Source organism: Lampris incognitus, chromosome 13, assembly GCF_029633865.1.
Source record: "Lampris incognitus isolate fLamInc1 chromosome 13, fLamInc1.hap2, whole genome shotgun sequence".
NCBI lineage: Eukaryota > Metazoa > Chordata > Actinopteri > Lampriformes > Lampridae > Lampris > Lampris incognitus.
Window position 1 is genome coordinate 16443302 of NC_079223.1, and position 26618 is coordinate 16469919.

Sequence of the window (26618 nt, forward strand, 5' to 3'; positions counted from 1 at the left end):
CTAATTTGGACCAAATGCATGTTGGCGATACATTTACCAGGATTTTGCACCAGTGCAAAAAAAAGGGGGTAAAAAAACATCTTACATAATCTTCAATCTGAGGACACAACAAACGCAAGCTCTTCTTTTTCCAAGTGTGATTTACTAATCTCCCATATGCTTTCTCCATGCCCCCTGTACTGGCACACACATTGTTAAGCTTAATAACCTTACATATACAAAAAGAAAAAAAATATTAAGCTGTAGAAAAAAGGGAGATAGAAAATGGAACAAGCAAAAGCTGCAGATGGATATCTGCCAAAGTGGCGCTCTAATCATTCACCAAGACGGAAAAAGAAACATTTCATCTTTCCGGCCCCGTTTGAAGCAAGGAAGGTGCTCTGCTGCCATCCAGCGGCAGGTAATATTACTGCAACACTTTTTTTTACCTGTTTCATCTACACGTCCGTTGAAAGTAGTTAATGGTCACGCCCATACTTGCATATGAAACTGATGGTTGTTTTCGGTCGTTATACCAATGTATTGTTTATAAGGGGTGGAGATCCCTGCAGCCAGTTTAGACTGAAGAGGTCGCTTAGATGAGTGACGAAACGCTTCTGTCAATAAACGTATCCAGATGAGCTGATTCAACGTTCTTTGATGTTTCTTCTGCATTTTACACTTTTACCTCATGGTAGTCATTTCTAAATATTTTAGATTGATTGTTTTAAATTTGGAATGACTGTTTGGCTGTTCTCAACAGTCCTTGTGAGTTATGTATGTTTGTCCAAAAGCTTTTAAGGCCTAAATCGTTGGTTTGACTCACTCATGGTGCATATGGCCACACATTGGCTGCCATGACATGAATTTCAACTACATTTCAGCGACAGTGGTGGGCCGCTGCAACATGTGCAAAACCACCAGTAGAAGGAAATACTAAAAACTACTAAATCCATGCTATGAAAAGTCCTTTTCTGTTTTGGCATTGTAAAGTATGTTGACAAAACAACTATAGTGTGACATTACAACCAAAACTGGTCAAATTTGAATATATCTAAATCCAGAACTGATATTACTCCCCTTCTAACCCCTTCTCTTTGCTACAAACATTTCCAGGGAGGAAATACCATCCCTAATAATTGAGATTGGTCCTCCGGCGATAGTTGACATTGCTCCATTTGTATTCACCAGTCCTGGCTGGACTTCTGCTTGATGAATTTCAGGGACAGGTAGTAAAGCACCATGAAGCCCAGACAGACTGCCAGCAAAACCAGATAGCAGGAGTACAGAGGGTACTGATTCATTTTCATGGCCTCCACCACCTAAACCATGAGGGAGAGAGGGAAGGTGCATTTATCAATTTCCATATGTACTGTACCTGATTTTTCTTTTCTAACCAAGGTCTGTACACATGAATGTGTTCATTTTCTACCTACATGCATTGTGTTGGTGCAGTTGCTTTTAACTCACTTGCATGCCATCAACGGAGATTGTAAGGTTGCCGATGGAGACGGGGTACTTTTTGCCTCTGAACTGCACCTGCAGCATGCCCTCAAAACCCCAACGCATGAAGGAGGCGTGAGAGAACCATGAGGCAACTAGGAAGTAATATACAAAAACACACAGTATTAGCATCACATATTGACCAATCTGCTGGGTTACAAAGTTCTGTTTATGTGCATGTCTCTCTCACTTTTTCATATGTTTATGTGTCTCTGGCCCGCTCTATTTCTGACTATATCTCCAACAAGCTCGTAGCAAATTCCAATAAATTCTCTCTCTCGCTGTTGCTCTACACACACACACACACACACACATATATATATATATATATATATATGTAGTCTCCACTCCTCTCACCCAGCCACATGTTCTCTAGGCTGATGACAAAACCCCCGGTCAGGTAGAAGACAGTGAACAGGGCATTGCCCATGAAGGCTGAGGTCTGCAGGGTGGGTAGCGCAGCTGCCACAAACAGAGCCATGGAGCGGCTACAGTACACCGTCAACCACACCAGCAGGAAGTTGAGCAGGAACCGTTCCGGGGCTTCGTTGAGGCCAGCCAGCCAATAGATAGGTAGACCATAGACCAGGGTGAATGTGCAATGCTCCGGCAATTCCCCGAGGACCTACACACACACACACACACACACACACACACACACACAGGAACAAACTGTTGGAACTAATACCAACTTCAGGTTCACAGTTCAGTGGCTGATCCTGTGCTAGAGAGAGGAGTGGGTGGCAGGTGGAAAGGGGTATTTCTCTTGAGGGGATTGGTGAATTATAACACATATAATTGTGGATTTTAGCACATTAGATTTGCAGACGTTTGTCTGCATATGCACATATTTACACATGTATGTGCAGTACTGAAATTCTTTGGTAGCATGAGAAACACGCATTATATATATACACACATAAATTTAGGTACTGTCTGTGGGAAGTGGATTACAGGGAAATGTCTCTATTATAGAGTATGACTGACCCCCTGTGGCAGGCCTATTTTATCAGGGTGTAAATGTACCTTGGCAAAGAAGTAGGAAGTGACAGAGTACATGCCATCCTCCAGCTCATGGTAGAGCATAGCTCTCTCAGCATGGCCTGGGGAGACAAAGGAAATGATTAATGAAGAGGTGACGTTGAGACGCTGAAGTGTTAAACAAGTTTCAAGGCATTTTCCAATTCAAAGATACCGCACAAAACCGGATTATAGGATTGTGCAATATAGACAATACGGGCTGTGCGATATGATGGATAAACCAATATCAGCCGATATTTGAAGGCTGTTTTTCCATTTAGTATGACAATGGATGTATTAATACATAACATGTATAGTCTCGGTTGGATGTATGCAAGAATAACGGCGCATTTATAATTGTGCTCGTATCTGTATCAATATTGTTTTAAGTTTTTTTCCCCCAGTTCCAAAACGAATTTTTCATACTTGTTAACACTTTCTATATCTGCAACATAGCACTTTGTTACATGCAGGCAGTATAGCGGTATGTGTTAATCAGTTTTGTAGTGAGTCAATCAATTTTATGACAAATGCCATTCAGTAGTAAAAGACTCAGCCTTGGCCTTGAACTCTGACTTGGAGATCTTCATAGCTGTTGGTTGAATTTCAACTGGACTCAGCCACGCTGGCCGGCCATAAACTGTGCTGTTCTGTCCAACTGCAAGCGAGCTTTTAACACCCCGTGCTGCTTAAAGAACTCAGTATCCAGCTTCCTCTCAATACACTTTTCTGATAAGTAAGCACCATGTCTGTGCTGCCAAACCTCACATCTGGACCGTCTGCTCATTTATAATTTACCATTTTAAAGAAATTGAAAGAATTTTCAGCTGAACAACTGTACAAGGCTGTAAATTAAGGCAAGGTCCGAGAGTTTGTTTTACTTAGTTAGGACTCAAAACAAACTGAAATTACATTAAGTTTGAAGTTAGAAACCTAAACATTTTAATTGTAATCTGGACTTGGTTATGAATATGTGTAACTCTGCCTGACTGAATACCTTGGACTCAACTCCCTTTAAAAGGGCAATAGGAGGGGTTCATTGTATCGTGCTTTGACACCATAACCATTATTTATCTATGTGGCCCTGTCTGTAAACACTGTTTACGCCTGTCAGTCACTCACATTTAGCTATGACGTCCAGCACCACAGCAAATGGGGTGAGCGCTCCAATCATGTAGAGAAGGGCAACTGTGTCTTGAATGGACAAACGCTCTTGTCCTGCCCCATAGTAGAGACAGCCAACCAGCAGCGACATGAGAAGGGCCTCAAACCCATGGACCAGTAGGGTAACCAAGTCTCTGAAGTCATTATACATATGACGCCTACAAGAAGATGAAAGGAACTGAAGTTAGTTTGTGTGTGTGTGTGTGTGTGTGTGTGTGTGTGTGTGTGTGTGTGTGGTACACCTGTGCATGTCTGCTACCTGTGTGACAATTAGTGTGTGTTAATGGATGCATCCTTCCAGTTCTGCAAATGCATAAGTACAAGCCTGTGGCATGTGTGTGAGCATGCATACATGCAAGAAAAAAAATGCATGTATGTCTCAGTGTGTGCGCTTATGTGTGTGATATATATATATATATGTATATGTGTGTGTGTGTGTGTATGTATATGTATATATGTATTAATGTATGTATGCATGTATGCATGTATGTATATCCATCCATCCATTTCATCCATCCATCCATTATCCAAACCGCTTATCCTGCTCTCAGGGTCGCAGGGATGCTGGAGCACACACACACACACACACACACACACACACACACACACACACACACACACACACACACACACATATATATATGTTTGTGTGTGTGTGTGCATGAGCTGCTGCTACCGAATGAGTATGGTGAACTGGTGGAGTCTGCCGGGCAGCCTGTCTCTTTGCTGGGACACGGCGACCACCTCCACTCCCTCTGCTCTGCTGGACCGCTGAGGGCTGGAGGGGCACACAGACAGGAGAGCAATGGGATGAACTGTGATGACTTTCCTACTGCAAATCTACATACACTAACGCATTTAAAGGGTGGCGAAGCCCCCAGTTTGCATTTCCCTCTCCACCCACCCCACTATTTAAAAAAAAAATGCAATCAAATGGGTGTGGGGAGCAACAGTGGAGGGGAGGCGAGGCACTGCAGAGAAGATGGAGAATAATACAGAATCTAAGCTAATACCAATAAACTATCTAAACTACTGAATAAAGACGGTGACATAGATTATCTGTAGATAAACTGCAAATGAATGGAAAAATTATAGCTCCTGATAACACTGTCTCGCTCGCTGAACACTTGGGGAAACAACTGGCAGAAGTGCACAAATGGAGGAAGGTGGATAAGGGCCACACCTTCTGTGAAATATATTCATAACAGGGGCAGTGGCACTCAGATATAAACACACACGTACGTACATATATACACCTATGTGCAGAGCTACCTGTCGGTGTTTGTAAGTTCTCTGTCAGTGTCAGTTGGTTTCCATATGAAGTCATCTTTGTCTTTGACTTTTTCCATAAACTGCTCAGCCAGGATCCTGGCCTGCTCCAAACACTCAGCCTCTCGCTCCAGACTGCGCCTGTCTATACTGATCAGATCCACTGGAAACATACACATCCAAATGCGCACACACACACACACACACACAAAATCACAGACTGAGATACAGTTTAAGTTTGCAACACAAATTTGCATCACAATTTTTTCCTCATCTGTTTTGTTTCTGTGTAATTGCCATTGCTTTCTTTTTCTCTCTCCCTCTGCGTGTACTCTCTCTAGCTCTCTAGCTCTTTTCTTTTCCTCCGACCTTCCTCCCTCTCATTCTCCCTCCCCCTTCCCCCTAACCCTACGTCCTCCCTGCGTCGACCTCCCTCCTACCGTAGAAGTCAGAGGGGTTACAGTATCGCGGGCAGGGGTGTCCCAGGGCGGTGAAGTAGGGCACCATGTCGCGGGCGGCACCGCAGTAGACGGCTGACCCGGACGAGAGCAGGACGACCAGGTCGAAGAGCTGGAAGATATCGGAGCGCGGCTGGTGGACGGACAGCAGGACCAAACGGTTCCCCCGGGCCAGGCGAGACAGCGTGATCACCAGGTTGTGGGCCGTGAAGCTGTCCAGGCCCGAGGTGGGCTCGTCCAGGATCAGAATCCCTGGGGAGGAGGAATGATAATTGCTGTATGATTATTTGCATGTTGTCCTCCCTATCTGTTTTTCTTTCTGTCTGATAATCTATACGTTTGGGTATCCTTATGGAATTTATAGATATTGGTACCAGAGGTGTGGACTTGAGTCACATAGTCAGGCTCAAGTCACAAATTTGAGGACTTTAGACTTGACTTGACAAAACTAAAAATGACTTGCAACCTCACCTTTGACTTATAACACCAGTGACTCACGACTTAACCGGGAGTTGAGCCTTTTGACCTTAAAGACTTGACACCTTGTCCAGGCACAAAAATCAAATGCTTTAAAAAAAAAAAGTACAGCCAATCAACTCTTCATTTCCGTAATTACAGATCCACTTTGAATCAATCTGTAATAAATTACCATTTTAAAATGCATCATGTTATGTGTAAATGAGGTAAATTAACTATTACCCTGTTGGTAAAATTTTGAAAAGGCAACAAATTTGATGCAGAACGCATAATGACTTGTTTAGAACTTGAAGCTCAAAGTTTAGGACTTGGAACTTGTCAGAACTGACTTGGAACTTGAGTGCCAAGTCTTGAGACTTCCCTTGACGTGGAAAACAATGACTTGGTCCCTCCTCTGGTCGGTACTGATACTGGAACCACTTCTCAATACTGGTGCTTGACAATACCAATTAACAGTACCTTTTTTCCATGATGTAGATTTTTTTTTATTATTGCAGGTAATTGCCAAAAATTGACAACACATGAAATACATAACAGCGACATACTGAATAATGTACTGGACCATGTGCAGTAACTAACAGATTTGAAGCACTGCAATGATTGGTTGACACAGGCTTTTGACCATTTTTCAGTCCAAAAATCAGCACATCAGCACTTCCTGGTAGAATATGTGGCCTCTTTTGGCTGATTGTATTGTTTGCTGTGGAAAATTACTTACTTATGTTTAAAAGCTGTTAATACAGACCTTGTCGATGCCCGTCAGTACTGGGTCATTACATTGAGCAGACCAGAGGAGGGTTCATCTTAATTCAGTGTCTGCATGAGACGTTTATCATGTCTGTTTGTTTATGTAACCGGTTATTTTCTTGCCCGGTGCGGGATTCGATACGGGAGGAACTGCACCACAATGCGACATCACTAACCGCTCGGCTAAAGGGTCAGACCCGTTAGCTAGGGGCTAATGTGTCTTATTAGTAGTTTACATTTATTTGCACGTTTCGTGACATTCAAACATCTCGCTTGTCGAGTGTTCTGTAGCTGAAGATAGGGGTATTTTTCGTAAAACGGGAAAAAAAGTCTGTTGCGTTTCTCTCTCAGTTTCCCTTTCCCCTCTTGGTCATCTCACCGGGATTCCAAAGGAGTTGGACGGCTATGCTGACTCTTCTCCTCTCGCCTCCAGAAACACCCCTCACATACTCGTTGCCCACCCTGGTGTGGGCGCACTGTCGCAACCGCAGCTCCGCGATGACATCATCAACCTGTGACGTGAAATGGAGCAAAAGGCAAGTAAGTGATGGGGCGGGAAAATCTCTTGTATGCCAAAACCGTTGAGCAACCAGTGTAAGCCATCAAAGTATTAACGGACACGTGAAACATGCACCGACGTTACATCCGGCCAAAACTGAAGCGACAAAATGCAACACAGAGGTGAGATGGTGAGAAGTGGTAAAAAGTATTGTGTCTGCCAATGGGGTTATGGTTGTTCGTTTGTTTGTCAGCATCCAGATAAACAAAACAGTCTGTTTTTGACAGACTGATGGATTCTCACAAACGTTTGTGAACAGTTGGGCTTCAGGGAGGAGGAGCAAGTGAATAGATTTTGGCGGCAAAATTCGGAAATCTTTGAGAGAGTTCTAACTTGTTTATTTACTTATCTATTTTTGACCCCCCCCCTTTTCCTCCCGTTTTACCCGGCCAATTATCCCACTCTTCTGGCCGTCCCGGTCGCTGCTCTGCCCCTTCTGCCGAGCCCGGGAGGGCTGCAGACTACCACATGCCTCCTCGATACATTGCAGAGTCCCCAGCCGCTTCTTTTCACCTGACAGCGAGGTAGTTTCGCCAGGGGGACATAGCGCATGGGAGGATCACGCTATTCCCCCTCCCCCGAACAGGCTTCCCGACCGACCAGAGGAGGCGCTAGTGCGGCGACTAGGACACATACCCACATCCGGCTTCCCACTGTTGGGACGCCCGACCAAGCCGGAGGAAACACAGGGATTCAAACCAGCGATTCCCGTGTTGGTAGGCAACGGAATAGACCGCTAGGTTACCCGGATGCCCATAAAATTTCTCACTTTTTTCCCAGTAGAAACCGGCAAAATGTTTGGAATCTCCTAAAGTGCAGAGGATTGCTGATGTCCCAATTCAAATTATAATACTCATATAGACTAGTAAAACCACTTGGCCAACTCTTTCAGCCAGCTCACACAGTTTCAACCAGGAAATGAATGTTCTTTACCCCTGGCAGATGAAATAACGGGAAAGTAAACACTGGTTGTGTGGGATGCAATGAGGGAATGGTTCAGTTGTATATAAAATACATTGGTCTGGTAAGACGTGCAGGGTGAGTGCTGATGGAGAGCGCAGCTAGAAGTCCAGCAATAAGTTCACCTCAACCATTCACCATACACGTGTCTCTTAATAGGCGCAGGTTGACGACAGGAGACTGTGGACTTAATAAGGGTGACACAACCACTGGAAAGAATGTGTGCGTTTACAAAGTTGCTCACAACCCCTGATAGGAGCCTTTATATACAGGTAGGCCCCAGGTTACGAACGCATTCGTTTTTTATTCTGTTCTTATGTCGAATTTGTATGCAAATCGGAAGTTACGCACAGTTCAAATCCAGCGTAAAGTAGTCAAACGTTTGTCTTAGTATATACTAGTATATATTTTACCGAAACCATCATAAATATAATAACGCAGTTGTAGTGGATTTATGGGCATAATTCACCATAGCTTGTTTGCATGAAGTTGACGTGCTCACTTTAAGGGCTCAGGGTGGAGCCATGGTGACGCAGCGCCACGTGGTTGGGCGGGGTGGTGTATATAATGAAATAAACGACACGATGGCGGTACCATCACGCCAAGTTATACCCTTTCGAAGGATATAAATTAAGGTCTAAGGCTATAAATTAAGGTAACGGTAGGTGGCGATAATGCTCCATCTGGTTGCCATTCGCCAACAAAACAAAGAAGAGGAAGAAGACGCGAGGCGGCGGTAGAAGATGAACTTCCACACCGTAATGATAATAAATCTAACTAGAGTACATTTATGATTGAGAGAGAATGTGTTAAAATTAATTTAAAAAAAAAGACCTTCTGCCACTGTCCCGGAAGCGGGTCGCGACCGGCGGTGGCCGGCCGTCTGATGCCAGGAACGAGAGCCCGCTCGGAGCTCGCCTCACCAGGTAAATGAAAAAACAATAAGCGCGTTTCAGCTCTCTCTGAACGCTTTATTATTTACACTTTCGTTTCAATCGTGATCGCTTTCCTTTTCTTCGGTACATCACCGTTCCGTGCATCAGATTTACGCTTTGAAGCAACGAGTACGAGGGTAAAGTGGAAACAACGTTTACGCGATCTGGCTTAAAATGGCGACGACGGCGTGGCGTTGTTCTCCCTCGAGCTAACGAACCGCCTAAAACGCGCAGTGTTTTGAGCGTCGCGCAAAGTCCACTGTTCGTTAGTACAAACTATTGTGTGTAACTCGATTTTTAAAAAATAGGCTTTTCAATAAAGGGATCGCCTGATCGAATCCCCGTGTTACCTCCGGCTTGGTCGGTCGTCACCGCTGATCTAAAAAAAAAGACTGGCTCGAGCAACTCGCGATATGAAGTGAAGCCGGCATGGGCGACTTGGCGGCCATCTTAGGTAGAGCAAGAGGCGATCAAATTGCATTAGAATTGCCAGCTAAAACGTTGAGTTGCGGCGCATACCAGTGCTCTAACCGCACAGGGTCGAATAGAAGAGGCAATTCAGATAATATAACATTTCACAAGTAAGTACCCTTTTTTATTTGACTCTTGCATTTAAGATGCCATAGCAACTGCTGTTTTAAGATGCCTTGATTTGTCAAAATGTTTTTCCCGAGCTGGCTCCTCAGACGAGTGCGTGAAAGAATGACACAGAGCGTGCCGCTCGCGAGGGAGAGAGCGGTGCGTCCTGGCTTCATCAGGCCGTTGCTCGCCATCGCTGCAACACGCTAGCTCGGTACCTAAGAAAATGACAGTATACGAGGCTACTTTATGATCACCTATATGTGCAAGCAAGACTATTAAACTTTCCAATGAGTCTGTTGTTTGTAAACAACAGTCTCATATTCTCATGTTCTGCAATCATGATCTTACATTTACATGTAGAAGTTTTGTCAGCTGTTTTCGCAGCTTCTTGCCACCTAGCGTTGCAGTGCATTCTTTGCCAAGATGATGAAGTCGTATCTTGCAATAATTACAAGATTACTTTTATAAGATTAAAAACATGATTATCCGTGACAGCAGTGTCGAGCATGTGAGGAGCCAGCTCGGGAATTTTTTTTGACAAATCAAGGCACCTTAAATCAGCAGTTGCTATGGCATCTTGAATGCAAGAGTCAAATAAAAAAGGGTACTTACTTGTGAAATGTTATATTATCTGAATTGCCACTTTTTTCGACCCTGTGTGGTTAGAGCACTTGTACGCTCCGCAAGTCGGCATTTTAGCTGGCAATTGCAATGCAATTTGATCGTTTTTTGCTCTACCTAAGATGGCGCCGATCAAGTTCAATTGGCCTTCATAAATTGGTGGCACGGAATTATGGGTTGCACGATCCAGTCTTTTTTTTAGATCAGTGGTCGTCACAGTTGGCTGTGTGTGGGTGGGAAGCCGGATGTGGGTGTGTCCTAGTTGCTGCACTAGCGCCTCCTCTGGTCGGTCGGGGCGCCTGTTCAGGAGGGAGAGGGAACTGGGGGAAATAGCGTGATTCTCCCACGTGCTACGTCCTCCTGGTGAAACTCCGCACTGTCAGGTGAAAAGAAGTGGCTGGCGACTCCACATGTATCGGAGGAGGCATGGGGTGGTCTGCAGCCCTCCCCGATTGGCAGAGGGGGTGGAAAAAAGGGGGGATAGGCTTTACGGAGGTCGGTTCGTAAGTACAGGCGTTCGTAACCCCGGGACTCCGTGTGTGTGTGTGTGTGTGTGTGTGTGTGTGTGTGTGTGTGTGTGTGTGTGTGTGCGTGCGTATATTCATTCATGCATTACCCAAATCACTTATCCTGCTTTCGGGGTCACGGGGATGCTGTAGCCTAGCCAAGCAGTCATTGGGCGGCAGGCGGGGAGACACCCCAAAAAGGCTGCCATGCTATCACAGGCTGCCATGCCATCACAGGGCTGACATGCACATACACACCTAGGGACCATTTAGTACGGCCGGTTCACCTGACCTGCATGTCTTTAGACTGTGGGAGGAAACCAGAGCACCTGAAGGATACCCACTCAGACATGGGGAGATCATGCAAATGCCACACAGAGGATAACCCAGGACAACCCCCAAGGTTGGACTACCCTGGGGCTCGAACCCAGGACCTTCTTGCTGTGAGGCGATTTTTGCCCTGTGATGGCCTGGTGGCCTGTCCAGGGTGACTCTCATCAGGATAGAAATGTCAGAGGATCATCATAGGATAAAGGTGATCACTCAGAATAACTTTGTATTGATTTGCAGTGACCCTTCCCTCTAAGGGGACAAGTGGACCAAAACTATGCCAGCAAAATGCCCCCACAGCATAACAGAGTCCCCGGAAACCCTCACAGTAGGGATCAAGCATTCAAGTTTTTTCCTTTAATTTGTCACCTGTCTGTATGATTTTATGTAGTGAGAGTAATCCTTTTATTTATAGAGAGTAATCCTGTTGGTGAATGGTTTGTGTTGTTTATTCTGCTGCTAAATAACTGTGCAGGCTGGAACCTGATCCATTCTCTCTTGATGCACTTCCTGTATTAAAGGACTGAAGTTATTGTAAATTGTGTTAAAATCCCTGGCACCCATGGGCAAAACCAAGAATCTACAGTCAAAGGAGGTTTCAAGATATGTTTTCTTTTTGTGTTTCAAGTTGGACTACAGCTACTCTTCTATAGTCTTTGTCAAACACACCTATCAGGATATGCTTCACATCCTCTCTATTTATATTAGGTTGAGTCTTACCCTCTTGTCTCTCTGAGCCTGTGTGAAATGGGTTGGCAGTCTCAATTTGGCTACAAAGACCAGAGTCTCCCGGACGGTGAGGTGTGGCAGCAGGCGATCATCCTGTCTCACATGAGCGATGCTCTTCCTTACCAGCTGTGGCGTGCTGGGTTCCCCATTAATCAGAATATGACCGGATGTCATGGTACCACCTTCATCACGACACGTTATTACGTCCAGTAGAGAAGTCTTACCGCAGCCTGTGGGAAGATGGGTAGTAACTTAATGCGCCATTCTAAAATTAATTTGGCCATCCTTTGATAGATAATGACTTATGTATTTATATAGATTTTGAAAGACTTTGACTTGAACATAGAGCATAAACATCTTGCAACCTGTGTGTACCACTCAAACTAAATGTCAAAACACATGAGCAAAGCTGCTAGGAGTATTTTAAAACTGAGCACAACACTAGGCTTTCATCAGTGCTTTTAATAGATCAGTAGCATTGCATAAAGATGACTGCCTAATGAGTTTTAAGATCCTGACCCGTCCCAGAATACATCCTAAATGCGGTATCTGATTCTGCAGGTAGGTCAGAGATGCATCAATGCATGTTCCATTGTGGCAGAGGTTAGAAAGACCAAAGATTATCCAACAACTACAAAAATCACTTTCTTGTGTTCGTGTGCCCCCTTACAGGTACGTGTTTCTTTGTATGCAGATTTTCTTGTGGGAATATGTGCATGGGTACATGTTACCTGAGCTGCCTATGACAGCCAGCATCTGTCCGCTGTGTACACGCAGGTTCAGGTTGTTGATGGCCGTCTGTTTGTCTCCCTTCATCTCCCAGGGCATCTTAAACTCTGACAGCCTCTCGTACCAAGGGATCTGGGCAGCTGTATCCACCTGGGAGAACACATTTAAAAACACTTATACACATTATACACAACCATACACACAGTAACCATCAGTTGCACAATACAGATTTGTTGTGACTATTTTTCTGTTTGATGCTACATCTATCTCTCACACACAATTACTTACAGGCATTCATTAACATATTCAATGAGATGGAATGAGACTCTTAAGCCAAATTGTAGCATGAAGCAGTAGATATAAACAGTGCGATGTACATATCCCTACATACACATGCAGAGAGAGAAACCAACACACAAACAGGAACACACATATATTTACAGACATGCATACACTTTCTGAGGCATACGGAACACACAAATAGATAGTACATAAAAACACACAAACATTTATTTTCAAGCATGCGTCCGGATATAAGAAAAGAGAAGATGAGATGAGAAAACAAGATAGATTGCAATGTTCAAACACAACAGTCAGAAATAATGTAATGCAAACAGTTCGATTGACATATATGCATGTAAATATCCATGCACAAACATAAATAAACACATGAACAGAAATGCCCAAACATCTACACATATGAGTGCACACACACGCGCGCGCACACACAAAGGACAAACAGCCACACCAAGGTGGGAAACAGTGATGAGGTCGAGATAATTGGGGATGGTTATGACCAGCTATATGACATGAACTGCAATGAATAAGTGATGTAGAGCCCATGTCCTATAGTCACCTCATAGTGCAGATTATTGACCTCCAGCTCGTTCTGTCCTCCGCTGTAGGTGAAATAGAGACTGCTGTCTTCTTCTGACGAGGAGAATAACTCTGTGTCCCTACTCTATAAGAAGAGAGTAAGACAGATAAGTGAGGTCAACACACAGAGACATCCTGTACCCAAACACACAGTTCTCCACATTTTCCAGAAAGCCAGGAACCTAATCAAAGATTAAGTTGGCATTTTACAACACTGAAAAGAGTTAGAATTTAAAAGTAACAGAAAGTGGCTTGAGGAAACATATGGTATAACATGCTGTTTGAACAAGACTAGGTCAAAACCTAGTAAATGGCTGGACCATGTATGGTCAATGTTTGAAATTGTGCCCTATTTGTTACAGTGATTGTCAGTGATAGTGTCGATAATGTGAATTCCTGGATGTTAAATGTGCATCTGCAATTTTCTGTAGTGGTCCCAGTAATATTTGCTGTTAAAGTATACTGAAGTAGCATATCATGGGATGTGGTTAAGCTATTCGCAAGTGAAAAAGATATATTATAAATGCAGTTGCAAGAACAATTCTTTCCACTCATATCATGGGATGTTTGATTTGAAAGAGAACTTAATTTAATTTTAATGATACCTATTATCCATTAACTCCCCCTCTTCTTTCATCTGTTTCTATCTGCGGATGTCTCTTTTTTCTTAGACTCACTCTGTATTAACAGGCGAATTCACAAAGAACAAATGGATTACAGCAACTGATAGCATCATGAATTGTGCATCACTTGCAACCGCTATCTGCCCAGTCTCAAGGTGTGATTCACAAAAGATATTACAGCTCAAACATGCCCATAAAGTTTTGCAACCAAGTGCAGTTTGCCCATTTTGCATCCGATTGCAATTATCCATGTGGCATAGAATAAATGGTGGCTTTGCTCCAAGAACACAGTAGGTAGATTCAGTGTCTTCCTTGATGTTATCAAAGTATAATATGAATTGTTAGACCTAGTAACCTGTATCTGTGAATGCTTTCGGTCTCAGTTAAATCAAAAAGTGATGTTCTCCTTCGAAATAGCCGCTCACAAGCACACCTGGCATGATGATGCCTTCACCTGGCTACAATCACTGCTGCCATGATGACTGGAAAGTCTGGGTGTCGGTTACCACCAACTCTCTGAAGATGCCAATTTTACTCTTAACTGCATCTGCCTGTTACCGCTAATGTTTGTGAATTGGACTTTTTTTGCAATGAGGCTCATTGCATTGAAAGGGACCAATTTGGCACCAAATGTATGCATAATACTTAATGTATATATGTGCAAGTAGCACTGGCGCAGTGAGATGCTTGGCAGCACAGTTAGGGTTGCTTTTCACCCTTTGTGGGTGCTTTGAGAATTGATGGTTTCTTTATTTTTTTTTATTTTTGGGATCCCCCCCCCCCCTTTTCTCCCCAATTGTACTTGGCCAATTACGCCACTCTTCCGAGCCATCCCGGTCGCTGCGCCACCCCCTCTGTCAATCCGGGGAGGGCTGCAGACTACCACCTCTCCTCCGATACATGTGGAGTCGCCAGCCGCTTCTTTTCCCCTTGACATTGAGGAGTTTCACCAGGGGGATGTAGCGCATAGGACGATCACGCTAGTCCCCCCAATTCCCCCTCCCTCCTGAACAGGCACCCCAACTGACCAGAGGAGGCGCTAGTGCAGTGACCAGGACACATACCCACATCTGGCTTCCCATCCGCAGACAGGCTCTCAATTTACCATGTAAATTGAGAGCCTGTCTTCCGGCTTTACCTTCCGGCTCAGCTCCTCTTCACCACAATGGTTCGGTACAACATCCGCATTACTGCTGATGCTGCACCAATCCACCTGTCAGTCTTCCACTCCATCCTACCCTCACTTATGAACAAGACCCGGGAGGGAGCAGTCCACCATTTTCCAGTAGAAAACCATGGTCTCAGACTTGGAGGTGCTGACTCTCACCCCGGCCATTTCACACTCAGCTGCAAACCACCCTAGTGTGTGCCGGAGGTCGTGTTCTGATGAAGCCAGCAAAACCACATCATCTGCAAAGAGCAGGGATGCAATTCTGAGCTTCCCAAAATGGACATATTCCTCACCTTGGCTATGCCTTGAGATCCTGTCCATGAATATCAAAAACAGAATCGGAGACAAGGGACAACCTTGGCAGAGCCCGACACCCACCGAAAATGTGTTTGATTTGTGCCAAGAATGCGGACACAGCTGTCACTTTGGTTATACAAGGACCGGATGGCTTGTAGTAGCTGCCCCGTTACCCGATACTCCAGCAGTACCCCCAACAGAGTGCCCCAGGGTACACGGTCGTAAACCTTCTCCAAGTCCACAAAACACATGTAGACCGGCTGGTCAAACTCCCATGCCTCCCTCAGCACTTCCGGAAGAGTAAAGAGTTGGTCTGTTGTTCCATGGCCAGGACGGAAACCACATTGTTCTTCCTGGATCCGAGGTTCAACAATCGGTCGGAGCCTCCTTTCCAGCACCCTAGAGTAGACTTTCCCAGGGAGGCTGAGCAATATGATGCCCCGATAATTGGAGCACCCCCTCCAGTCCCCTTTAGATAAAATAGATAAAATGCTACAGATAAACCATCTACTCCCAGTGCTTCAACTTTTTTCTTAAATACATTGCTTAATCTATGTCTTGAACTGAGAGATATGCATCACATCTAGTAGATTTGAATTCATCACTGATAGTAGGTACAAAACTCTGGCTACACTCCATAAAATTCTCACACTTCTCTGTGTTGAATTTTGATTTATATAGGTTTTCATAAAATGAGGATTCAAAATCTGATATTTCGTTTCGGTTAGTGCTTGTAGTGTCAGTAGTGAGAGAGGATAACGAGTTTCTTTGTGTTGCTTATCTCGAGTGCAAAAAAACAAAAACAAAATTAGCATTTCTTTCACCCTCTTCTATCCATTTAGGCCTAGATTGTACAAAAGCCCCCTTAGCAAGATCCATTTACATCTGATCCAACTCTTAATTTGTATTTTTCCATTTCCAATTCTTCATCCACTGATAGTATGTTTTTTCTCCATTAGTATGTTTAGTATAGCCATTTTTTCAGCTTCATGTTGGTTTCTAGTGCTCTTCAACTCCTTATTGCATTTAAGAGTGAAGCATCTTACCTTAAATTTGAAATATTCTCAAGTACTTTTATTAACACTGCAACGGTCATCAAGCATCTCTTTGGCTAAATTCTTAATGCCGGTATTGAAGTCATTATCATTCAAGAGCTTGTTTTTAAGTTTCCAGTTCCCCCTAGTTCCATTAGTTACAAGGGAGCATTCCAAGTCTAAAGCATTTAGCTTGATCTGGCAAAAGTGCATAATGACGACACACTTGTGACAAACTACAATATTGATTGTTAGAAACAAATCAATTCTTTAGTCCAAAGTGCGATTCTTGTTATACCATGTAAAAGTCTTTCTCATTTGGGTTAAAGAAGCACCAAGAGTCTAACAGTGAGAGTTCTGTGCAAAGGGATGAGATGATGGCATGCGACAATCCATAAGGAAGCCTTGTAGGATAGCAGTCAGCTGTGTCATCTGGGGATTTGTTAAAATCTCCACCTAAGAGGGTGTACCATCCTTGATATTTGGTTTGAAGGTCTTCAACTTTATTTGTGATCAGCTCAAAAAGAGCTTTATTTGGGTTGTAAGAGTTGTGGCCATATCTACTGCCCATGATGAAAGTAGTGTTATCTATTTTAACTATCAAAATCCATCTTCTATCAATTGATAAAGAGCTCTCCAAAACATCACCTTTGAATTTGTGAAGAATCATTACTCCTGCAGAGTGGTTGGAGCTAAGACTATAGTATATCATGTTTCCCCATATTGATTTCCAATATTTCACATCTGAGTCAAATGAGTGAGTCTCTTGAAGCAGTATAACGTCAGCATTGCTGTGGTTACATTGTAGAAAACGTGCTTCCCTTATAGTGTTATCATGAATACCCCCTGTGTTAAGTGAAATTACATTTAAGGATTTGAACTTGAACTCCATAAAACAAAAATGAGGGAAAAATATGCAAATACAAAAAGGATTTAATTTTGAAGCTTTAAAAAGCTGTAACCTACCTAAGAAACGAGGTAGTAGTGAACTGGTATTATTCTAACCCATATAAATACACAGTATGTTGTTACTCCATAGGCTACCAGTTTGCTAGAACAGTCAGAATTGACAATAAAGTTAGCTTAACAGAGTTTCTTAAACTTAGGCAGGGTATCACATTGTCCTATAACATTTAGGTGATTTTGTTGCGTATCTGCAGAGCCACTTTGCTGAGAACACCGATTATCACATTCTTGATAGCTTCTCTCTTCTTGATATCTTCGCCGTTCTCTTTCACTCAGTGTATCTTAAGGGACCATCTGTGGCTGTATCTTTGACAGTCTGCCACCGATTCCTTCAAAATTTTGTTTTCCGATCTTAGTTTATAGATTTATTCCATACTTATCGTTTTCTCCTTTTGTTGACTAACGTCAGTCATAAATTGCTAGACTGTCGAGGAAAGTGTTTCCAGAGCGTGTGAGGTAGTGTCGATGATCTTTTCAATGGATGTCAAAGAAGGTTGAATCAGTTCATCTGGATACGTTTATTGGCAGATACGTTTTATCACTCAACTAAGTGACATCTTCACTCTGAACTGACTGCAGGTATCCCCACCCCTTATAAACGATACAGTTGCCTAACAACCGAAACCAATGACCAGTTTCATAAGCAAATATGGGTGTGCCCATTAACTAGAGTTTCGATGGTCATGTGTACTATTCACAGAGGATTGGAGAATAGTTGCAATTACAGCATTATAAGATGGTGACAGATGTACTCTTAGCCCCCCCCCCCCCGTTCAGGGATGGTCATTCCGTCTTAACATAGATGACCTCATTGACTCCCCATTCAAACCATCGTTCCCCCTTATCAAGGATGTGCTCATCCTCATCCCTGAAAGAGTGACCACGGGCCTGTAGATGGGTGTAGACTGCGGAGTCCTGGCCTGACGTGTTAGCTCTCCTGTGTTGTGCCATTCTTTTGGCCAGTGTCTGTTTTGTTTCCCCAATGTACAAGTCACGACAATCCTCTTGGCACGTAACAGCGTACACTATATTGCTCTGTTTGTGCCAGGGGACCCGATCCTTGGGTGGACCAACTTCTGACGCAGCATGTTTTGGGGTTTGAAAGCAACTGAGACACGGTGTTTTGAAAACACGTGTCTCAGCTTTTTCGACACTCCTGCCACATACGGTATCACCATTGGTTTACACTTAAGCAGCTGTTGTCCTTCTCCTCTCTTCGATTGGTAGATGCACTGTTTGGGCATCTTCCTGACTTTGACAAATGCCCAGTTAGGATAACCATACTTAACCAGGGCCTGTTTAATGTGGGATTTCTCCCCTTCCCCGGCTGCTATGTCGGTGGGGACATTGTCAGCTTGGTGGTACAGTGTCCTGATGACTCCTAGTTTGTGCTCCAGTGGATGATGAGGGTCAAACCTCAAGTGCTGATCAGTATGTGTTGGTTTGCAGTAAACATCAACAATCAAATGTCACCCATCACCAATTGCAATTTCACAGTCTTAAGAAGGCTAACCTGTCATTTTTCGCATCCTCCCTTGTGAACTTGATGTAGTTGTCCACAGAGTTAATGTGGTCAGGGAAATGTGGTACGCCCTGAGATTTAATTTTAACCCAGGTGCCGTCCACAAATCTGAACCAACGGCTCGGTGGTGTCCCTGGATAGGACATCAGAGCCCTCTTTTCCACTTCTTCCGTATTCAAGTTGGCCACTACAGGGGAGACTGGGGAACCCATAGCACACCCATGCCATTGCCTGCAGTACTGTCCCCTGTATGTGAAGTACGTGGGCTGAAGACATAGTTTCAGGAGCAGACACACTTGGTCAGTGTTAAGGGTGGTCCTTTGGCTATAAATATGATTATTGAGAGTGCATCAAGACATTTTCAATGGATGACACTTTCTTGAAAATGTCATCTTGTTTCCATTAATTGCCGAGAGACTGTCCAATCCTGGATTGCTTTCTTTGCTTTTTTGGGGGGTAGATATTTGACAGAAGTTTTGGGAAGATGAGCGTCAAGAATATTAATGCAGGACGAAGCTTCATACCTACCATCGTTGAATCCATTACTGCTGTTCTGACACTTTGCGCCACCCGCTTGCTCATCCTGTCAGACTAGTCTGATAAACTAAGCCGCTCGACCGTAATGACCTACCCTAGCAAAAAACATTGTTTAGCAATTACTCAGGTCAGATGACCTTGGTAAGTTAGCTAGCGATTTTGGCTGAAATGCTATTCTAGCAATGTCTTTGTCAAGCACATTAACTATATCTGAACTGTGCCACTTTAGAATATCATAGAATGCTAGATACTAGCTAAACTAGATAGAAAATGTAACTTTAGGATAACATTTTCATCTAGACTAATTTAATTTAATTTAATTTACCCATAGAAGACCGCTCTCTCCACCCTGAAAATCCCATGTAGTTTAAAATTATGTGAATAATTTTTTCGTCTTTGAAATGCGCTGCGTATGTGCACATTGTGTTGGTAGGTCATTCTGAGCAGTAGATCTATTTGTCAGGACACCACCATTAACATTAGCCTCCTTGTCAAGTTCAGCATCAGCAATCTGATCTTCCATGTTGGTCATTGCTTGTTTATTTTTCTTCCTGTCCATCAGTTTTTTCATTGTTGTATGAATCAAAAATGGTTCTCTTGAATATCAATAACTTTTGCCGTGAGTCATTTTAACTACATTACCTCTTAAAGTCCCTGACGGAGTGCAGAAATACACTCCTACCTACAACACTGCCATCTTGGAAAAGACCCTTCTTGATGCTCAGCTGACCAATCATGTAACTTCAGTGATGTTGTTGGTCACCTGTTGTTAGTCACCAAATATGATCACTCAGTAAGTCACTATAAACATGATCACTCAGTGACATTTGCATTTGTAGGACTGGCCTGCCAGGCGGTCCAGCCAAATAAACTCACATTTTCTCTGCATCACTTCCTTTGTACCCAAAATACATACTCGGGACATTTACAGAAAAGTGATGGATTTGCTTCTTTTTTTTCCCAAATAATCAACAATCAATCAGGAATCAGGAACACTTTGTCATTTTTCTTCCTGTACTTGCGTATAGGAAATGAAACGAAATATCGTTTACCCCAACCCACAGCAGTGCAAAAACACACAACCAAAAACTACAAGAACACATACTATATCCATGGGTCCGCGGTGGTGTAGTGGTCTAGGCATCGGCTTTGTGTCGATGCAGGGTTCGTGCCCCGGTCTCGTCAGATCTGACAATGGCCGGACTCGATGAAGCAGCAATAATTGGCAACGCTGTCTTCGGGAGGGGGGCAGAGTCAGCTTGTGTTCGTCACATGAGTGCGTCTCTGTGTGTGTCGGAAAAAGCAGTGGTTCGGCCTGGATTCGCCTTTTCATGAAAGTGGGGAGGCATCTCCTTTGAGACTGCTGGCCAGAGAGATGCAGTTGGTGAACGCATGCGGTACGAGGGTGGGTGTTTGAACTAAAATAGGGATCGATTGGCCACTAAATTGGGAGAAAAAAGGGAAAAATCAGAAATAAATTTATAAGAACACATGTCCAAACTAGAACATAATATCCAAACTAAGAATACATATATCCAAACTAAGAACACATATATCCAAACTAAACACATATATCCAAACTAAGCAACAAAAAAAAAAATCACTGTCCAAGAGAACGAACCCCAGCCAGGATTACTGTCGGAACTGCTGGTCTGCATAGGCTAGTAGCTAGCTTAGCCTGCCCTGCTTCCGCGTCCTGTCTGACCGCCCTTGGTGTTTCCTGTCCGGGTGCAGCTCTGAGCAGTGCCGTGGTCCTTGGGCCCACTGAATGCAGCAAACCAAGCTCTCCCAGCTGATCCAACACTAGCTCTCCCAGCCAGACACCTTTGACACACCTCCCCACACGCCACACGACGACACCAAAAACACAATCAACGCTAGGTGAGGCCGCTGCCATTCCGCCCTCGGTGTTATCGGAACTGCCGGTCTGCATGGGCTAGCAGTTAGCTTAGCCTGCCCCACTTTCGTGTCCTGTCAGACTGCCCTCTGTGTTCCCTCTTTGGGCACAGCTCTGGGCAAGGCTGTGATCCCTGGGCCCACAGGACGCAGCAAACCAAGCTCTCCCAGCCGATCCAGCATCAGCTTTCCCAGCCATCAAATGAAGACACAAACTTAGACGTGGACAAAGACACTGCATCAACAATACTGGGTGAGGCCACTGCAAATGTAAGTTCGCGCTGCCATCTTCCCACACCGGTACTGGGTGAGGCGGCTGCAAACGTGAGTTCACGCCACCATCTTCCATACCGGAAGCGGAAAATATCTTGCAATATCGTTTTTTAATGTTTGGTTAGTTGGCTCCTCGACCATGTTTGTAAATGTCACCAATTCAGAGAACATTGCCTCTTACTTCAGAATGTCATTATGCTATCTGCTCATTGTACAATGGAGCTTTATTAACTATTTTATTGGAAGATTTTAACGACTTCATTGTTCATTGCACGAATGATTTTGTGTGTGTGTGTGTGTGTGTGTGTGTGTCCCCATACCTGTTTGCAGCTGTACTTGTTTGTGTGTTGGTGGTTGCTTTGTATGTGTAAACATTTGCTCCCATGGACTTTTTGAGAGTCCAGGGTCCATTCGAAACTCGGCCTGAGATTAACATTATGTAATCACTATGGTCTACCATTCTGATAGACACATCATCCAATAGCAGATAGATTAATGGATATGATGATGGTTAAGAATCTGCTTTGTCAGGTAAATGTAAATGACATGGAACACCTTAGTATAACTTGTAAGGTTTAACTGAGTGACATCATTGCCATGACATGCAAGCCCTGAGGATCTCACAAAATGGTGCTCTAGGAAATACCGAACTGAGAAAACTGGGTAGATTTCACTCATGCAACTTTTGAAATGAAAAAGATAGAATATATAAAATGATTAAATCACGTAAAAATCAACATGTGTTAAAGCCCACATCTTACGCCAATATAATGTAAAAAGAAAAATTATAGTTGCAGTGAAATGTTTCCAAGTTTTTGTTAGAGCAACATCTCAAACCCTCATATTGACTTTTACATGATCAATAAAGCCATTTAAAAATGGTAAACATCAAAACTATTTTGTTTTTATTGATGCAGGTTTTCTGTCCAAAGTATTCTCAGCTTGCTGACAGATGTGACAGTGAGTGAATTCTCTATTTATGGTAGCCTACCTTTGACTTGGGCCTTCTGCAGGCCTGGCTCTAAGGGGGGCTAGGGTGGGCTAAGCCCACACAGATGATTAGCTAGCCTTCCCTGCAAAGTTGCTGTGGGGGGGGGAGTTTCCTCCATAGTAGGCCTGTGGAAGCCCGATATACACACAACGCCTGAACAGGAGTGAGACATGTTCTAGACCAGCTCTCAACATAATCCAAATGAGGGAAATTAAACACGATCTCAGAGTATAGTCAGAAAACTATTGTTGAGGACAAATGAAAAACTTCATTGTGTAACCATCAAAGGAGTTAATCTATGGAACAACTGTAGAAAAGAAACGAAGACATGTAACTCATTCAGTAAGTTTAAACAACTCTAAAAATATATTGAACAGATGTAGGATGGATGAACAAAGAGGTGGACTAGAATAACATGACATGATACATGACATGTAAGGTGCCTTGTTTGACTTGTGCTGTTTTGTTTATTTTGATTTCTATGCATTGGTCTTTCTTTTCTTTCTTTTCACTTTTGTTTTGTTTTGAAAGTTTTGGTTTGGTTTGACTTGATTGATAATGTATAAAAAAGGGGTAGGACCCGAAAATTTCTTTGCTTCATCCTATGCCCTTTTCGAACATGGACGACTAGTTATTACTTGTGTTGTTACAGAGAGTTTGCAAAATATGTGCAGTTATTTCCATTTGTTTTTGTATTCCTGCTTATATATTTTATTTTGTTATCTTAACATGTTCGAAATAAAATCAATCATCATCATCATCTTGCATTACACGTCTGCTCATACCAACTCTTGTACCTAGAATTTCGAATTTCTCAAGTATACCTGGCTGATGCTCTGGCATTTTTTCTCTGCGGGGATGACTTAAAATGTCCACAATCCTCTTTTCGCTTTCTGTTATTGACTACCTGCCCTTCTTTGTGGCAACTCATGTATATATACTTAGCTCAAAAAGTAAGGAAATTTGTGTTTGGTAGATTATTTCTTTGTTGTAACAATGCTTCTTGGCAATAAATCTTATACCGTTGGAAAGCCTGTTTATTTCCCTTTTAAATGGTGCCACATTTGTAAGGAACATGCATTTGTGGGATGAGCAGCAGAGCTGAGTATGTGGGTTGCGCCCATGAAAAATTTGCCAAATCTTCTCTGCCAATGCCAAACAGCTTATTTTGCTGTTGCTATTGACTCTTGTTTTGAGCTTCTGGTACCCCAGGTGCTGACAACCAGGTGCCTGATATAAGATTTATTGCCAAGAAGCATTGCTACGGCAAAGAAATCATTTACCAAAAACAAATTTCCATACTTTTTGTGCTAAGTTTATAATGTAATAGACCTTCCCACAGGCTGCTTATATATTTTTGATTGTAAAGAAGGACCACCGCTCACAGCTGCCTTTGTTGTGGTTCTCTGACCTGTCTTTTCTTTTTTTTAGCCTGCAGCTCAATGCAATTTCATGTTTACTGTGCATTTTTTATGTTATGAATGTATTCAAACATATTTTGATGAGAATTTTGAAAGCCGTTCGAATAGTTTTCAACTGCCATACTTCATTATCAAATAGCTTTCCTTTTGAAACTGGTAAACAAAGAACACTTGCAAAGTGAATACTGAACACTGTCTGTTTTTGATTTTTTTTTTTCCCTTCCCCTTTTCCTCCCCAATTGTATCTGGCCAATTAGCCCACTCTTCCAAGCCGTCCCGGTCACTGCTGCACCCCCTCTGCCGATCCGGGAAGGGCTGCAGACTACCACATGCCTCCTCCGATACATGTGGAATCACCAGCCGCTTCTTTTCACCTGACAGTGAGGAGTTTCACCAGGGGACTTAGCGTGTGGGAGGATCATGCTATTCCCCCCAATTCTCCCTCCCCCCTTAACAGGCACCCCGACCAACCAGAGGAGGTGCTAGTGCAGTGACCAGGACACATCCGCTTCCCACCCGCAGACACAACCAATTGTGTCTGTAGGAACACCTGACCAAGCCAGAGGTAACACGGGGATTCAAACCGGCGATCCCTGTGTTGGTAGGCAACAAAACAGACCGCCACACTACCTGGACTCCCCTGTTATCTGTTTTAATGTAAACAGTAATGTGATTTTAAGTCATGTCAACAGAAATGCAGTATTTAGTATAGACTATGGCACCGAGACTCAATTAGGGTTTCATAAAGTCAAATAGGAGACCTTATAAACTGGAGCGGGTACCAAAATCAATGCAGATCAGCTACACTGAGGGGCTACTGTTACGATAATGGAAAACGACACTCATCGATTCAAGTTGAGCCGGTACCATGTAGTGGAAAAGGGCCATAATTGTTCTTTTTACACGCCATAAACCCGTTGATTCTCATTTTCATTCTGATTAAACTTCCATTTGTAATGATCATTCTGTGGTAGCATAGCCAAAAATAACCTACCACCATATTCATTACATATTTAAAGCAGTCATTATTTAGAGAAATTCATTTGGAGACACCTTACACAATAAAAATGATTGCGTGTTAACTTGATGTGAAAATGTGTGTTGGACACCACATGGCAAGCTCTACCAACCTGTAAATCATATAGCAGCATCTTACTTGGGAAGTTGTTGACAACGCTGAGAATCTGGTTGGGAACAACTGTCATCAGGATCAGGCTCATGATCACTGTGGCAATTAAGTCCCTGACTAATTTCAGCAAAACTTGTGCAAACCATTGAAATGTTACAGCACACCAGAAGAAGCGTGTGTTTTGTTCTTTTGTATCACCTCAGAAAATGCGTTCACTGGATACGGTATAAACCATTGTGTTTCTTAGGCTTGGCCAAATAATGCCGACTCACTGTCAGCCAATCAGTCTGTGAAAACAGCTTTGAAAACGTGAACACCAGTAGAAAAGACTGCAACCCTGTGCATGAGCCCGTCACTTCTATTTAGTAAAATGTCATGAGGGAACCATTAAAGTAAGAATTAACTATTCCCCAATGTGGCTCACGACTAGCTTGTGTATGTGAGATGAAATAACAGAGCATGCCTATGCTTCGTTTGGTTCGTTAAACTCAAGACTCTGTGTGTGTGGGGGGGGTGGAGGGGGTACAAAGACAGCTGGAGAATGGGATTTGAGTTCATCACCAGTAACTAAAAAACTTTCACCCTCATAAATAAGTCATCAAGCTGGGGTTTAAATAACGTTGTCTTACTGAGAGACAAAGGACACCAGTATAAATTAAATGATTACAAATCAAAAGTCTGTTCTGGTGTTTATCTATAGGTTCATAATGCACTCACTGACCTTTTGCGAGGGGCCATTTGTGTTGTCAAGGCCAACGCCGTTTTCAGCGTCCATACTGATGCGAGTTGCTGGCTGTTAGTGGGGTTCAAGGAGTCAATAACCCCCCTTTGTCTTCTTCTTGTCAACTCCTCTCCCGTCTCTCCGTCTCCTACCCTTTCACTCTTTTCTCTGTACCTCTCTCTATGTAACTGTCTTGTCTGTTTTTATCTTATAGTCCAGGTGAAGAACTCCTCTTCTCACGAACCACCACAGTCCCAGCCTGAGCGTACTGCACATAAGTATAGGTCAGGTCAGCTCGCCATTGCGCTGTGCTGTCAGTCATTACAGGAGACCATGGGAGGACTGACATGAGACACTACTCCGCCGATCTACCCAGCATTTTTTTTTCTGTTTATACAACTCCGGATCAAAGTTCTCTGAGCCAACTCAACCAGTCAATGTGCATGTGAGGTGTTTGAGAAACACCATACAGGGAATGGTCACAGAGGAGACGACTCGGGCTGACTTAGCAGACACGCTTAAAGCCACTCGTTTGCTATGGGTGGTATAGATATGAAAACGGTGATCCGGGATTTAGTTTGACCTGAGAAGAC

At 43.4% G+C, this 26618-nt stretch overlaps 1 protein-coding gene across 1 annotated transcript; it reads right to left on the bottom strand.

Annotated features, from left to right (window-relative positions):
* On the bottom strand, positions 1 to 26275 carry abcg8 (ATP-binding cassette, sub-family G (WHITE), member 8). The gene is made up of 13 exons (XM_056291593.1): positions 26026 to 26275; positions 13425 to 13529; positions 12571 to 12718; positions 11831 to 12069; positions 6997 to 7129; positions 5376 to 5645; positions 4939 to 5098; positions 4343 to 4444; positions 3625 to 3824; positions 2509 to 2585; positions 1840 to 2107; positions 1450 to 1577; positions 1 to 1301 (listed from the first exon to the last, which is right to left on the bottom strand). The coding sequence occupies exons 1-13, from the start codon at positions 26077 to 26079 to the stop codon at positions 1164 to 1166; spliced, it is 2022 nt and encodes a 673-aa protein (XP_056147568.1). The 5' UTR covers positions 26080 to 26275; the 3' UTR covers positions 1 to 1163.
* Between the last annotated feature and the right edge of the window lie 343 nt (positions 26276 to 26618).